The 12,542-nt window shown below is 37.7% G+C and overlaps 1 protein-coding gene across 2 annotated transcripts in view; it reads left to right on the top strand.

Moving 5' to 3' along the window:
- BANF2 (BANF family member 2) overlaps positions 1 to 11,712 on the top strand; it is a 40,807-nt gene extending 29,095 nt beyond the window's left edge. For both annotated transcript variants that reach the window (XM_051975889.1, XM_051975890.1), the window contains 2 exons: positions 5,438 to 5,569; positions 11,485 to 11,712. In XM_051975889.1, the coding sequence (XP_051831849.1) occupies positions 5,441 to 5,569; positions 11,485 to 11,631 (276 nt within the window). In that variant the 5' untranslated portion in view covers positions 5,438 to 5,440 and the 3' untranslated portion in view covers positions 11,632 to 11,712. The remainder of the gene's footprint in view (positions 1 to 5,437; positions 5,570 to 11,484) is intronic.
- Positions 11,713 to 12,542: the final 830 nt, after the last annotated feature.

The raw sequence follows: 12,542 nt of genomic DNA, 5'->3' as shown, positions 1-12,542 counted from the left end.
TAGGAAAATATTACCAATGTTGTGGTTGTTTATTTTATTTCCTGAGACTTGTCTATGTGCTGTGATCTTACCATGCTATAAAAACCAATTTTTTTTTTTTCCGGGGTATATAGAAAGCCTCCAACAAAGAATTTTCCCTCCTAATGCAAAAGGCATCTTTTTAGCCACTTGGTCTTAAGGGAGTTTTCTGAAGTTTTTACAAGTTAAATAACTTATTCTTGATCACATGACTTGCATGTAAAAAGATGCAGGCTTAAACCTTTGTTTTCCTAACTACTAAGGACCTTCAATGGAATATAAACATAGCTCATATTTGCATAGAGAATAACATTTTTCAAAATACTTTCTTTTACTTAAAATAACATTTTTTAGTAATTTAACTTTATAACACATTTTTCTTTATACACTGAGGTAGCTGCTGTATGTATCACAATATTTTATGAATAGATTCAGAGAAGCTAAATGATTTTCTAATATTTTAGATGAGGGGTCAATTAGAGCAGTCATTGTGGCAGGGGAGAGGAGAAAAATAAAAGAGATTTGGAGTTTGAGTGGACAAGTCTTGGCAACTAATTAGACTGTGAGGGATTACTCCTCATGTGAGAGTGAGGAGTTAAGGACGATTCCAGTGTGGTGACCCAGGGTAATTGATCTACCTTAATAGAACTAGGGAAGTTCAGAAAAAGGAAAGATTTGAGGGGAGATATAATTTCACTTTTGGACATATTGGGTTTGAGGTGCTTATGGGACACATTCGGTTTGAAAAAACCAATAGGCAATTGGAGATATACAGGGTATATTCAGGAGAGAGACTAAGGCTGGATGATATATAGAGTTATCTATATAGAAATAACGAGTGAATCTGCAGGCATTCATGAGAATGAAGAGAAAAGAATGCCCAGGACAAAGCTCAAAGGTTAAAAAAAAAAAAAAAAGCATAGAAAATGATCCAGCAAAGGAGATGGAGGTATGTCTACAGATGGGAGGAGACTCAGAAGAGTGCCATATCATAAAAACCACAGGAGGAGAGGAGTGTCTAGGAAGGGGTGTCAACAGTGTCAAATTCCTGTGGTATGGTGAAAGATTCCACTTGAAAGGACTGTAAGAAAAAAGCCATTAGATTTGATAATTAAGAGAGATAGTAATTAACTTTGTAGAGAGCAGTTTCAGTACACTCAACAACTAGCATAATGATGAGATCAGAAGACAGATAACAAGTAACATAATGTAGAATAATATCTAAACAAAAGATTTCTAGATGTTAGAGCTATGTGGACTGAATCTAACAAGATGAAATAAATACAACAGGAATAAATATAAGGCTTTATCTTTACATGTAAAAAAAATCAGCTTTACTTGTATAGTTAACAATTAGGTAACAGTTTGTCTGAAAAGGATTTGGGGGTTTAAAAGGACTACATGTTCAATATGAGTCAGCAATATAATGTGGTCAGAAAAAAATGTTAATGCAATCTTGGGCTTCATTAATAGAGCACAGGGACACAGCTTTCAGGAATAGGGAGATGATAGTCCCTCCATTCTCTTCTACAAACAGACCACATCTGAATTATTTGGGGGTACCACAGGTAAAGAAAAGATGTTGAGTGTTCAGAAGAGAACAATAAGGTAAAAGGCTTTCAATCTTTGTCATATAAGAATCAGTTAAGGAACTGTGAGTAGGTTTAGTGTGGAGAAGTCTCAGGAGGAATTTGATAGCCATCTTCAAGTACTTGAAGGGTTATTATATGGAAGAGGAATTAAGTCTTTTCTGATTTGCATATCATGGCATCCCCTCCCTGATGTCATGGTCCCCTTCCAAAATGGAGGACAAACAATAACCTTTGTGTGTAGAGCTGCTCCACAAAACAGCAGGAGGATACTGGCTGAAAGTTGAGAAGCAAGGATACCTTGAGCTATTTTGTGTAACTACAGGATAACTATATTGCCTCTTTGTGGTTTGTCTGGCAGAAATGTGGATTTTAGTTTTTCACTATGAGATAAAGATGAGTCATTTCATCCAAGAGACTCTGCTCTGAGGCAATAGATTGGTCAATGCCAGATCTCCAAGGGGACAGAAACAAATGACTAAGTTGTTCTGAGAAGAATCCTCAGATCTCAGTCTGAGCAGCAACCTAAGACCTGGATTACATCAATACCTTCATTGCTTGGAAATTGTCTATTGGAGGAAAGGCTTGTCAGTTTGGGGAAGTTGATTAGGGGGAAAGGGAGGAGGAAAAAGTATTAACTTCATGGAAAAAAGGGCAAAAATAGAGAGGAAAATGTTCTACTTTTCCCTTTCCCCATGGTGCCATCTACTACTTTGCTAGTAGAAAGTCATCCAAATCAAGGGAGTAAACCTGAAAAAACTCTAGAGATCTCTGGCTTAGGGAAACTTTTGCTGAAAGAATATTGTATCTGAACCCATCCACTGGAGCAAACTTGGAAAAACTCTGCAGTTCCCAAGATTAAGGTTTCTGTTGTGGCTGGAAGAGATTAACACTGCCTTGGCAGAAGAGAATAGCTTGAGTGTAGCAGCCAACAGAGAAATAACTCTGCTAAAGAAAAGAGCAAAGTCGAGAAGATGACTAACCATCAGTGAATTGTGGTACAGATTCTCTCTGAGGAAGACCAAGGGTATGAAAGCATGTGGCATCTACCTCTATAGTATGGTTTTGTAAATTTGTGTCCACTCTCCTTCCTAGGCACTGTGTGCATTGATCAGAGTATAACCTCATTTTATGGAGTATTATTTTTGAAACTAGTCTTGCTTTTCCTTCTCTTTAATTAAAGGTTAATGATATCTTAGACAATTTAGTCAAATGGGAGTAAATTTGTTGGACGGGCTTGGGAGTTGCAGGTAGGGAAGAGTAGGAGAATATTATATCTAGTAGGGCTACCCTCTCAGGGTAACAGCATGGCAACCCTCTATGGGGATCTTTGATCCAGCAAGGTGAATATAGGTTGGGTGAATGAGCCAGCTCAGGAGAAAGAGAAGAGTGAGATTAAGTGCCATACTCTACACTACATATAAAACTAATTCAATCTTGGCAGAGGTGGAACTAACTAGTAGTTGGCAGGGGGAGAATGGTATCAAGAAAGTCCCTAGTGTAGAATGCAATTGGACTGAGTCTTAAAGGAAGTGAGGGATTACAAGAGGCAGAAGTGGATGCTTTCCAGGCATAGGGGACAGACAGAGAAAAGTAGAATGCCATGAAGCCAGTTTAGTTGAACCATAGGGTTCTTGGAAGGAATTAATATATAATAAGTCTGAAAAAGTAGAATGAATCAAAGTTGTAAAGAGTTTTTAACGCCACAAGAATCATGAATCCAGTAGAGTTCATGGAGTAGGGATGGTGACATGATTCCTATATTTTAGGAAAATCACTTTAAGTGGTTATTTTGAGGGTGATGTGCAACTATTTTTCAGACACTTAACAATGATAATCATATCCCCTCTGAGTCTTTATTGACTAATCAGTCTGTTTCTTTAATCAGTCTTTTATATATTGCCATTTCAAGGCCCTTTTAGATACTGTTTGTCCTCTTTGGGACACCCTTTTTTAATCTATCTATCTGGACACTGTAGTGTTCAGAACATCATAATAATTTAAATGTGGTCTGACCAGGTCAGAATATAGTGAGATTATCTGTCACCTCCTTATTGCTGGAAGTTTCGTGCTGACCAAGATTGCATTAACATTTTTGACTCCTACATCACCCTGTTGATTCATACTGAACTTTCAATACACAAAATTTCCCAATCTTTTTCAGACAAACTGCAATCTAACCATGTTCATATTGGTGATTTGTTGCATCCAAGTGTAAGACTGTCCTCATCCCTCCTGAATTTCAGCTTATTAGATTTAGTTCAAAGTCCCTGTCCATCAAAGTCTTTTTGGATCCTGGCTTTGCCACGTAATACATTAGCTATCCCTCCATATTGTGTCATCTTCAAATTTTGAGGCATATGTCATTTATGCCTTTACTTAAAGTAAGGATTAAAATTTCATATGGCACAAGACCAATTCATTGATTGAATTTACATGAGAGGCTTTGGGAGCCAAGAGATTCCTCTCTGTTGTCTTCAAGCATTGCCACTTGTCAAAAATGTCACATGAAGTTATCTTTCAAATAAAGCTAGGATCAAGTCTTCATTGACTTTTTTCTCTCAAATTCTGTAATTCTATGAAAATTATGATAGAAGGAGGAAATTTTAGTATCCTCCCACTTCCTTTCATCAGTCTTCTGCTTCCTCATATTGATAATTTTCCCCAGAATCCAGGGCATTTCAAGCTGCCTTTTGGCCTTCTTAGACATTCACCATGTGCTCTTCTCAGCAATGCTTTGTGCTCAGTCACTTTCCTAATTCCAAAATGTTATCTTATACCCTCTCCTCTTAAGGCCCCCTTCTAGGTCATCATAGTGCTAATGTCCACGTATAATGTTATCATAGGTGCTAATGTCTGTGTTACTCTTACCATTTCATGGATATATTTTAGCAAAATTTCATCTAAAGACATAAATTTCCTCATCTAAAGAATAATTTCTAATGGTGGGCATTTCAAACAATGAGAAAGATAGGTTTTTGGCCATATAAGCCTTTTGATGGCCTTCAGTCACATTATGTGGGCAGCCAGATATTCTAACAATACATGAAACTATTTTTACACACTACTATTTTACACACACACACACACACACAATCTCTTGTTTCCACAAAACGTTGTATGTGTTTATATGTGTGTGTATTTCTCTTTATTAATGTCTGTTTATACACAATACACATTGGAAATCTAGCGCTGGTGTTTCTTTTCATTTAGGTAAAATGTCAAGAATACAATTACAGATACTTACATATGGGGGTTGAAGGGGTACGTGAAATGGACTCAATGGAAATGTGTGTTTTTATTAATGATACATAATTAATCTTGATTACATAGCTATGTTATTTTCTACTGATTACATCTCTAAGAATTTATAACATCTTGGGTTAGAGGAATGGAAGCTCTCCCCTCTTCCCCAGCAAATCTGGAAAATCTGTATATAAATTTTTGGCTCTTCCTTTGTAGTAGAGAATGTCTTGGATTATTGTGGTATTAAAAGATAAAACGTATAGATCTTATTCAATTATTACATATATATTTGAGGCATTTCTGAGTTTCTAAACTTTTTCTCTCTCATCTGCTAGCCTCCATGTGTCATCTGCAATTTCCACAAAATTCCCATTTAATTTCTTATGCCTACCCACAATATATTGAAGTTACAAAGGGCAAAATTACAATGTAGAAGGGATAACTGCATTGCTTTTCTTTTATTCATTTTCAGGATCTCTGAATACAACAACCAAATTCTAGATCAGCAGTTCTTAATAGTGCTATGGAGATTTACTCATAATTTTGTTCCTTTTTTCTTCCTTTTAATGTCTTCTATGTTACAGAGAATGACGGACTACCTTTCAGTCAAATTACGAACTTTTCTCGGGGAACCTATAGGAGAGAAGTGTGTTTCCTTTGTGGATGGAGTGGATAAAGACCTTGCAGTCAAATTAATAGAGAGTGGTTTTGATAAGGTAATTGTCTGTCTTTCTCTAACCCCTCTTCACTCGTTCCATTTATTTTTATTTTTCTTTCTCTCCATTCATACTCTCCTAATGGCAGCCTTTGCTATTTTTATACATTAGAAATTGTTTAGCAGGGAAACCTTGCTTCTATTTTACTGATTTGCTGTGGTATCTCTGAAGGTCTGTTTAAATGATGGCTTGATATTAGGTAGGGGTATATTTCAGCTTGAGTTTCTATTAGTTAATCAACAAACTTTTATTAAGTGCTAATGATAGCCAGACACTAAACAAAATGCTAGAATTATAAAGAAAACAACAACAACAACAAAAACACATACTGTGCCCTGGAAAAGATCACGTTGTAATGGAGGTGTCAATGTGTAATAAAAACTTAGGCAGATGTATTTAGACATTTAGACCTTAAGACAGACACAATTAAACAACACTATTAATTATGGTTCCTACATATCTAAAGGCTGTTGGTGCATTTGTTTGACTTTTGGTTCTTACAGAAAGCATTTAACTAAAGGGAGTAATATCCAAATAGTACTTTCAGGGGTTTGCCAAGACTATGGACAGATAGTCATCACCAACTAGATATTGATATTCCCTAGGGCAGCTTTTGCTCTTTCAAGATTAAATATCAAAATAAAGTTGGTTTCTGATTATAAAATATCCTCCATTCAATTCCTTTTCTGATGATTTACTATGTTATAGTGGTGATCCAGCATTCTCAGAAGTTATACAAGTGTAGTACAAGCTCTGGAGGATCCTACTAAGCTGGAAAGGCTTTGAGGGTGGGAAAACAACAGATTGGGTGTCTGTCATCTGGGACTAGCCAGATAAATTTGTTGGTGCTTATTACTAAAAGGCTGGCCACCAGGCAATCAGTCTGCTTGTCGGCAATAACTCAAGGGATCACAATCTATATCAGTAGAGGGAATAACCATACTAGTGAAATCACAAATATCTCAACTATTGAAGAAAGTTAAAAAAATATGTAATGTAGTATTTTAATAGTATCTTTTTTTGGGGGGGGGGTAAAAAAGGGAGAGAGACAATTGAGTTAACAGTAGAAGAAAACTGGTAGATTGGGAAATGAAACAAAAATAAAGTATCTTGGTTCCAAGAAGTTTAGGATTTTCTGCTCCTGAACATGGCCAATTCTTGTTGTGCCTAAAATTCTTAAAAACAAACAAACAAACAAAATTAGTATTAATTCATTTGATTTGTAAAAGCAAACAACAGACCCACTTGTTCTTGGGACAAACAAGTGAAGTGATACAAAATTACCATGGAGCAAGTTGGAAGTCCCTGAAAATGAATTTATGTAAGCTAACTTAAGAGGTCTGAGTGAAAAACATTCTAAAAGTGAAAGAATAAAGGAAGTGGAATTTCAGACACCAGAAGGGAAGATTTTATTCAGTGGGGCCTTCACAGACCTTTAAAGTATACCACATAGGCAAACATTTATTTCACCTCTGGACATGCTACAATTGTAGTTTCTCTCCCCCAACCTGCCTCCCACCCCACATAAGCCTTTCACTGTGGCTGAAATCATAGAAATTGCTTTGCTGATGAGCATGAAACCACTGGCCCCAAGAGAAAGTCCTCTTCATGAGCCCACTTTAATATTAAAAGGGCCAGTTGTGTCAACTAAAGCATAACATTTTCACTTTGAAATAAGAATTTTCATCCTACTATATCTCTACTTTCTTTATGGACTTGTGTGTGTATGTGTGTGTGTGTGTGTGTGTGTGTTTCCCTGCAATATATCACTTGAAGCAGTCTGGTGTCCTTTAAGATATTCTTAAAGTCTAATTTTTCCATTAAAGAAAATTCAGGAAATAGAAGAGAGAATTTTCTTCCTTTGTTCCTTGAATAATCTTGGGGAAAGTTGACATCTTAGCATTGTCTCACTATGAATATTTGGGTTCAAGATCACTGTTTGTTAATAACATCTATAAAAAGCAATCAATCAGTTGAACCTAAAAAGCTGTACAATGATAACTATGTTCAAGAATTTGAAGGTCTGTCTCATAAAAGACAATTTTGCTTGCTTTCTAGACAATAGAATTAGAAGCAATGGGTGGAAATTCAGAGAAAAACTGAGCAAATTTAGGCTTTGGGTAAGGAAAAATTTCTCAGTTAGTAAAGGTATCTGAAAGTACATGGGATGCCCTCCCATCCAATGGTGAATGGGCTGCCCTTCTGAGGTAGTGTGCTCCCCGCACTGTGATCTTCAAGCAGAAATGGGATGACCTCTTGTTGGATATGTATGTACTGGGGATTCTTGTTTAGCTATGAGTTGAATTAGGTTAGCTCGGATTTACTTTTAAACTGTTACACTGAAATTTTGAAGTCCTATTAATTCATATTTGTTGCTGTTCAGTTGTACTTTCCATGATCCCATTTTGGGGTTTTCTTGGCAAAAATACAAGAGTGGTTTGCCATTTCTTTCTCCAATTCATTTTACGGATGAGGAACTGAGACAAACAAGGTGAAGTGACTTGCTCAAAGTCACATAACTAGGAAGTATCTGAAGTCATGAAGATCTGAACTCATGAAGGTGAACCTTCCTGATTCCAAGCCCTAGTGATCTATCTATTGTACAGATACATTTGGTATCAGGAAAGTTACTAAGCACAAGGTATTGCTAAGGAGAGCGCATGGTGAATATCCACAAAGGCCAGAGGCAGCATAAAGGGCCCTGGATTCTGGGAGAAATTATCACTATACATTATATTATATTTTGATATGGGTTACATTCCCTTTTCAAGCTTATTTTTATTGTATAGATTCAGCCATATCTCTTAGCCCACACTTGAGAACTCACTAATAGCTCCCTGAGCTACAAACTGTTGAAGAAACTTTCAGCCTCATTGGGGAGAAAGGAAATAAATTGATTATGATAATAAAGTCAAGAAGCAAACTCCCTAAGTCAAATATGGAAAAATAATCTGTGATCTCAGTACTAAGTGCCATAGAAAGTCAAAAAAGGGAGAGTTCACCATGGGCTAAAATGCTTTTGGAAAATTATAAAATCTGGGTAAGAGTGGATTAAATGGAGAAGAGAAAGTAGGGTGAGAAGACAGACACACAATGTATTTGGGGAAAAGGCTGGAGGGAAGGGAAGGGTTTGTGGAGAAACAGAAATGAGAGATAAGGCTGAAAAAAGTTAGTTGAGTCCAGATAGTAGAGAGCTTTGAATGCTCTCTACTAAGAAGTTTGGACTTTAATTCTATAGGTAACAAGGAGTAGCTGGAGATATCTGATTCGGGGCCATGACTCCAGTGGAAGAATGTAAATTCCTAAAGGGAAAGGGTACACATTGTTGATATAACCAAATTAACCAATATGAAGATAGAGTACCAAGCCTTAGTTTCTGCAGTTCCATAATGAAACCATTGTAAATCATTGTAGCATTAGTTATTTTTTCATTTTCTATTAATGCAAATCTATCTCTTATGCCTATCTGATTTCCCTAAGCAAACTGTAAGTTTCTTACAGGAAGAAACTGTGTTCTAATATTTTTTCTGAATACTGCTCTATTTCATAGCACAGAGTGTTTCTAGCTCTAACAATCTTCAGTTCAGTCCTTCTGGTCTGTGGGAAATTTGTCCAGAGGAGTCTTCAGGGTGACCAGTTCTCCTTGGACTTCTCTGGGAATTGGAAAGAAACTCTAGCTTGGAAAATCTGCTCAGAATCTCAGCCTGTTTTGCAGAAGTTAAGCCAGTTCCATTAAGGAGCTATGTTGAAAACAGGCATTTGGTAACTCCATTGAAAGGCGTACACGTAAAACCTCAAACTTCCTGTGGCTCTATTTGGCTTTGCCTTCCTATAGAGAGAGAGAAGTGCTTATTCATCCCCTGTTTGCAGGATCAGAAGGAGAGGGAGTCTGTGTACAGCCAAGAGCCATAGATAGAACCCAGACCTCATCTTCCTTAAACCCCTTTTGAGAATGCATGTTAACTTTTCCTTTCAGCCTGCTTGATTGCCTGCAGACTGAACAAAACCAAAAAAAAAGGAAAAAAGTTAGGGGAAAAAAATACCCTGTCAGGTTGCAGATTGGCTACAGAGCCTGCAAAATGAATCCCGTCTTTCTGGGACATTCCTGGAAAGTTTTCCTCTTGTCTCACATACCAAGCATTCCCTGGCTTCTCCAAGAGTCAGTCTGTTTGAGACTTCAATTTCTAATGTCCAGCTGATTGTAGCAGCAGAGTGTAAGAGATTCAGAGGGCTGGGACTTCATTTCCTTCCCCAGCTATAGAATGAAGGTATAAGATGTCTTGTCTGCACCACTTAGCATTTGTAGCATTAGTTATTTTAACGTCCAGATAAATTTACCAACGGTTGGGATGAATAGGAGGCAGGGAATTACATGAGTTTGACAAACTATCTCAATAAAGTCTACCACAGAAAATATGGTAGACGTTGATAAGATAATTTAGAAACCATATAACCATATATAATTTTGCAATTGTGCCATGGGAAATCACCCTGTTTCAAAAATGTGACTGAATATAATATGTAGTCCTTGTATAACATATGCCTTAAACTGAAATGTTGTGGCAGTTAAGAATAGGATATATGGTTTGTTGGAAGATTTTTTTTTTTAACTGAATGGTGTATGATATTTAGGAGGAGAGGGAGGACACCTAAAAGGTGATAATATATCTTTTGAAATAACATTAGAAATCACAATCCCTAGGTTCCAAGTCAGCAGCAGGCAACCTGAGGCAGCCATCTTCATAAGTCAAACTTTAATTTTATATTTGGTTTTAGATCAGTAGACGCTCTTTATGGATGAAAATAGCTTCAAATACCCTATCTCATTTGACTAAAAGGGACTAAACCTGTTCCAAGATGTAGAAAATGAGAAAGGAAAAGAAAGATTGAAAAATAGTAATATCTTTTATCTTAATATAGGGCCTTCTGCTTTCCAAAGAGGTTTTATATACACTCATATGATCCTTACAATACTAGTAATATAGGGAGTGGAGGGAGAAGTTTCTATAAATGATATAGAGACATAATTAGGAAAATGACTTGTCCAAATACTCAGCAATATCAGGTGGCAGCCGAGTGGTACAGTAGACAGAGTGTTGGACTTGGGAGTCAAGAAGGTCTGAGTTTGAAAACTGCCTCAATTACTCAGTTGGACAAGCCATGTGACTTCTGTCTGCCTCAGTGTAAAATGGTGCTAATAATTGATCTGATTCATAGGGTTGTTGTGAAGATGGCATGAAGGTAACATGTGTAAGTGATTTTTATGTGTGGATATAGTAGCTCTAGAACACAGGTCTCTCTTCTCACCCTGGTATTCTTTTCTGCTATATCGTGCTTCCAGTCAAATAGGATGATCTCTTGGCCCAGAATGGAACTGAAAAGGAGGCATCTAATTGCTTCTGTGTTTGTTTTGTTGATGTTTTTGTTTATAGAAATGTGTCATCCCATGCCTGAGAGACACAGCCAGAAGTCACCGTAGTCCCAGTGGTAACCGTGCCTCTGGGAGAGATGGCTTCCAACCAGTTCCTAACCCTCCAGAGAAGCAGAGGGCACAACAACCCCCTCATAAACCATGTTGGTGCTTTGTACCCTCCAGGCTTCTACTCTTACACACTGTCTCGTGTTCTGGGGAATAATGATTTTTATGTTTGTTTGGTTTTTTTGCAAGAAACCTGTAATTTCAATGGCATAAAAAAAGCCTAGTGAGGATACTGTTCTATCAATGAGATTGGCTTCTGTTTTGCGAATTACAATCTTAACATGTAGCCTGGTGTGCCACATGTTTGTCCAAAGTCACGCAGTGTTTCTCAGGTAGCCTACTTGCCCCCCTCCCAGGAGGCTAAGCTAACTCTCTGTGGAACACACTGACACTCTCTCCCCCTCACCTTGCTCACCCCTCTGCTGTCTCCTCTCAGGCATACGTATTGTTGGGCCAGTACCTCCTCATGCACAAGAAAGAAGACGACTTCCAGATGTGGCTCATGCTAGCATGTGGAGCTACTCAGCGAGAAGCCCAGAAGATCTCCAGATGCCTTCGAGAATGGAGTATCACCTTTCTCTGAAGAGTTAGGTCCACTACATCTTTCATATAGCAACTTTGAATTACAGCATTAAAGTTCTCTTAAAGAGCATTGAAAATTCAATCTCCAGCCTTCTACTTTGTTTTGTCTTAGCCCTTTCCTACCCCTTTCTCCAAAACAGGGAAAAACCAAGATCAACCTTTACCCAAAGACACTTTGAGAGTGACCAGGAACAACTCTTGATTAATGATCAGTCTGTGAGTCCTTCAAGCCTTTGTTTCCCCTCTCAGTCTGATTGGAGACTATACTTCTGTTATTGTAATGGTCCCAAACCTCATAGGGCTGAGCCAAGGAGCCAGCAACATATCTGGCAGCTAGAAAGACTCATTCTCCAGACTCATCTTAGATGTAGGCAACCACTTAGTATGGCTACAGGGATGGGAGAAAACTCTTCTGCTCCCCAAACATTACTCCCATTAATTAGCTGAAATTCTACCATTTAGAGGATTCCTTTGAGTTATTTTTGCTTAACATGCAGTGATCACCCCTGAAAGCCATAAACTATTAAATACCAGAATTTTAAGTGTAAGTTTATAGTTTGCCCCGCAAGATTCTGATGCCTAGAAGAGACATTGTAAGTAAGACATTCCCCTATGGAGGGGAAGGATGGGTGGTAGGAAGGGTGAAGAAGGGCGCATCAGAAACAAACTTTACCATTGTCACAACCTGGCCCCAAATCAGCCCAAAACAATGGTAGTTTTGTTCCTATAGTTTTGTCTTTCTGCTGTCCCTCTGCCACCACCCAACACCCCTTGCTGCTCACGTAGTCTTGGACCATATCTCTTTTACAATATATAGGAGTCTAGTTCATTTTGGTCAGCAAACATAAAAGAGATTAAAAAGGGTAAGGATAATTCCCCTTCTCTATTAGAAGGCTCATGGAATAACCATCA

This window comes from Antechinus flavipes, chromosome 2, assembly GCF_016432865.1.
Source record: "Antechinus flavipes isolate AdamAnt ecotype Samford, QLD, Australia chromosome 2, AdamAnt_v2, whole genome shotgun sequence".
Lineage (NCBI taxonomy): Eukaryota > Metazoa > Chordata > Mammalia > Dasyuromorphia > Dasyuridae > Antechinus > Antechinus flavipes.
Note: the sequence above shows the minus strand (reverse complement) of the source record. Positions and strands in the feature narration are given on the sequence as shown.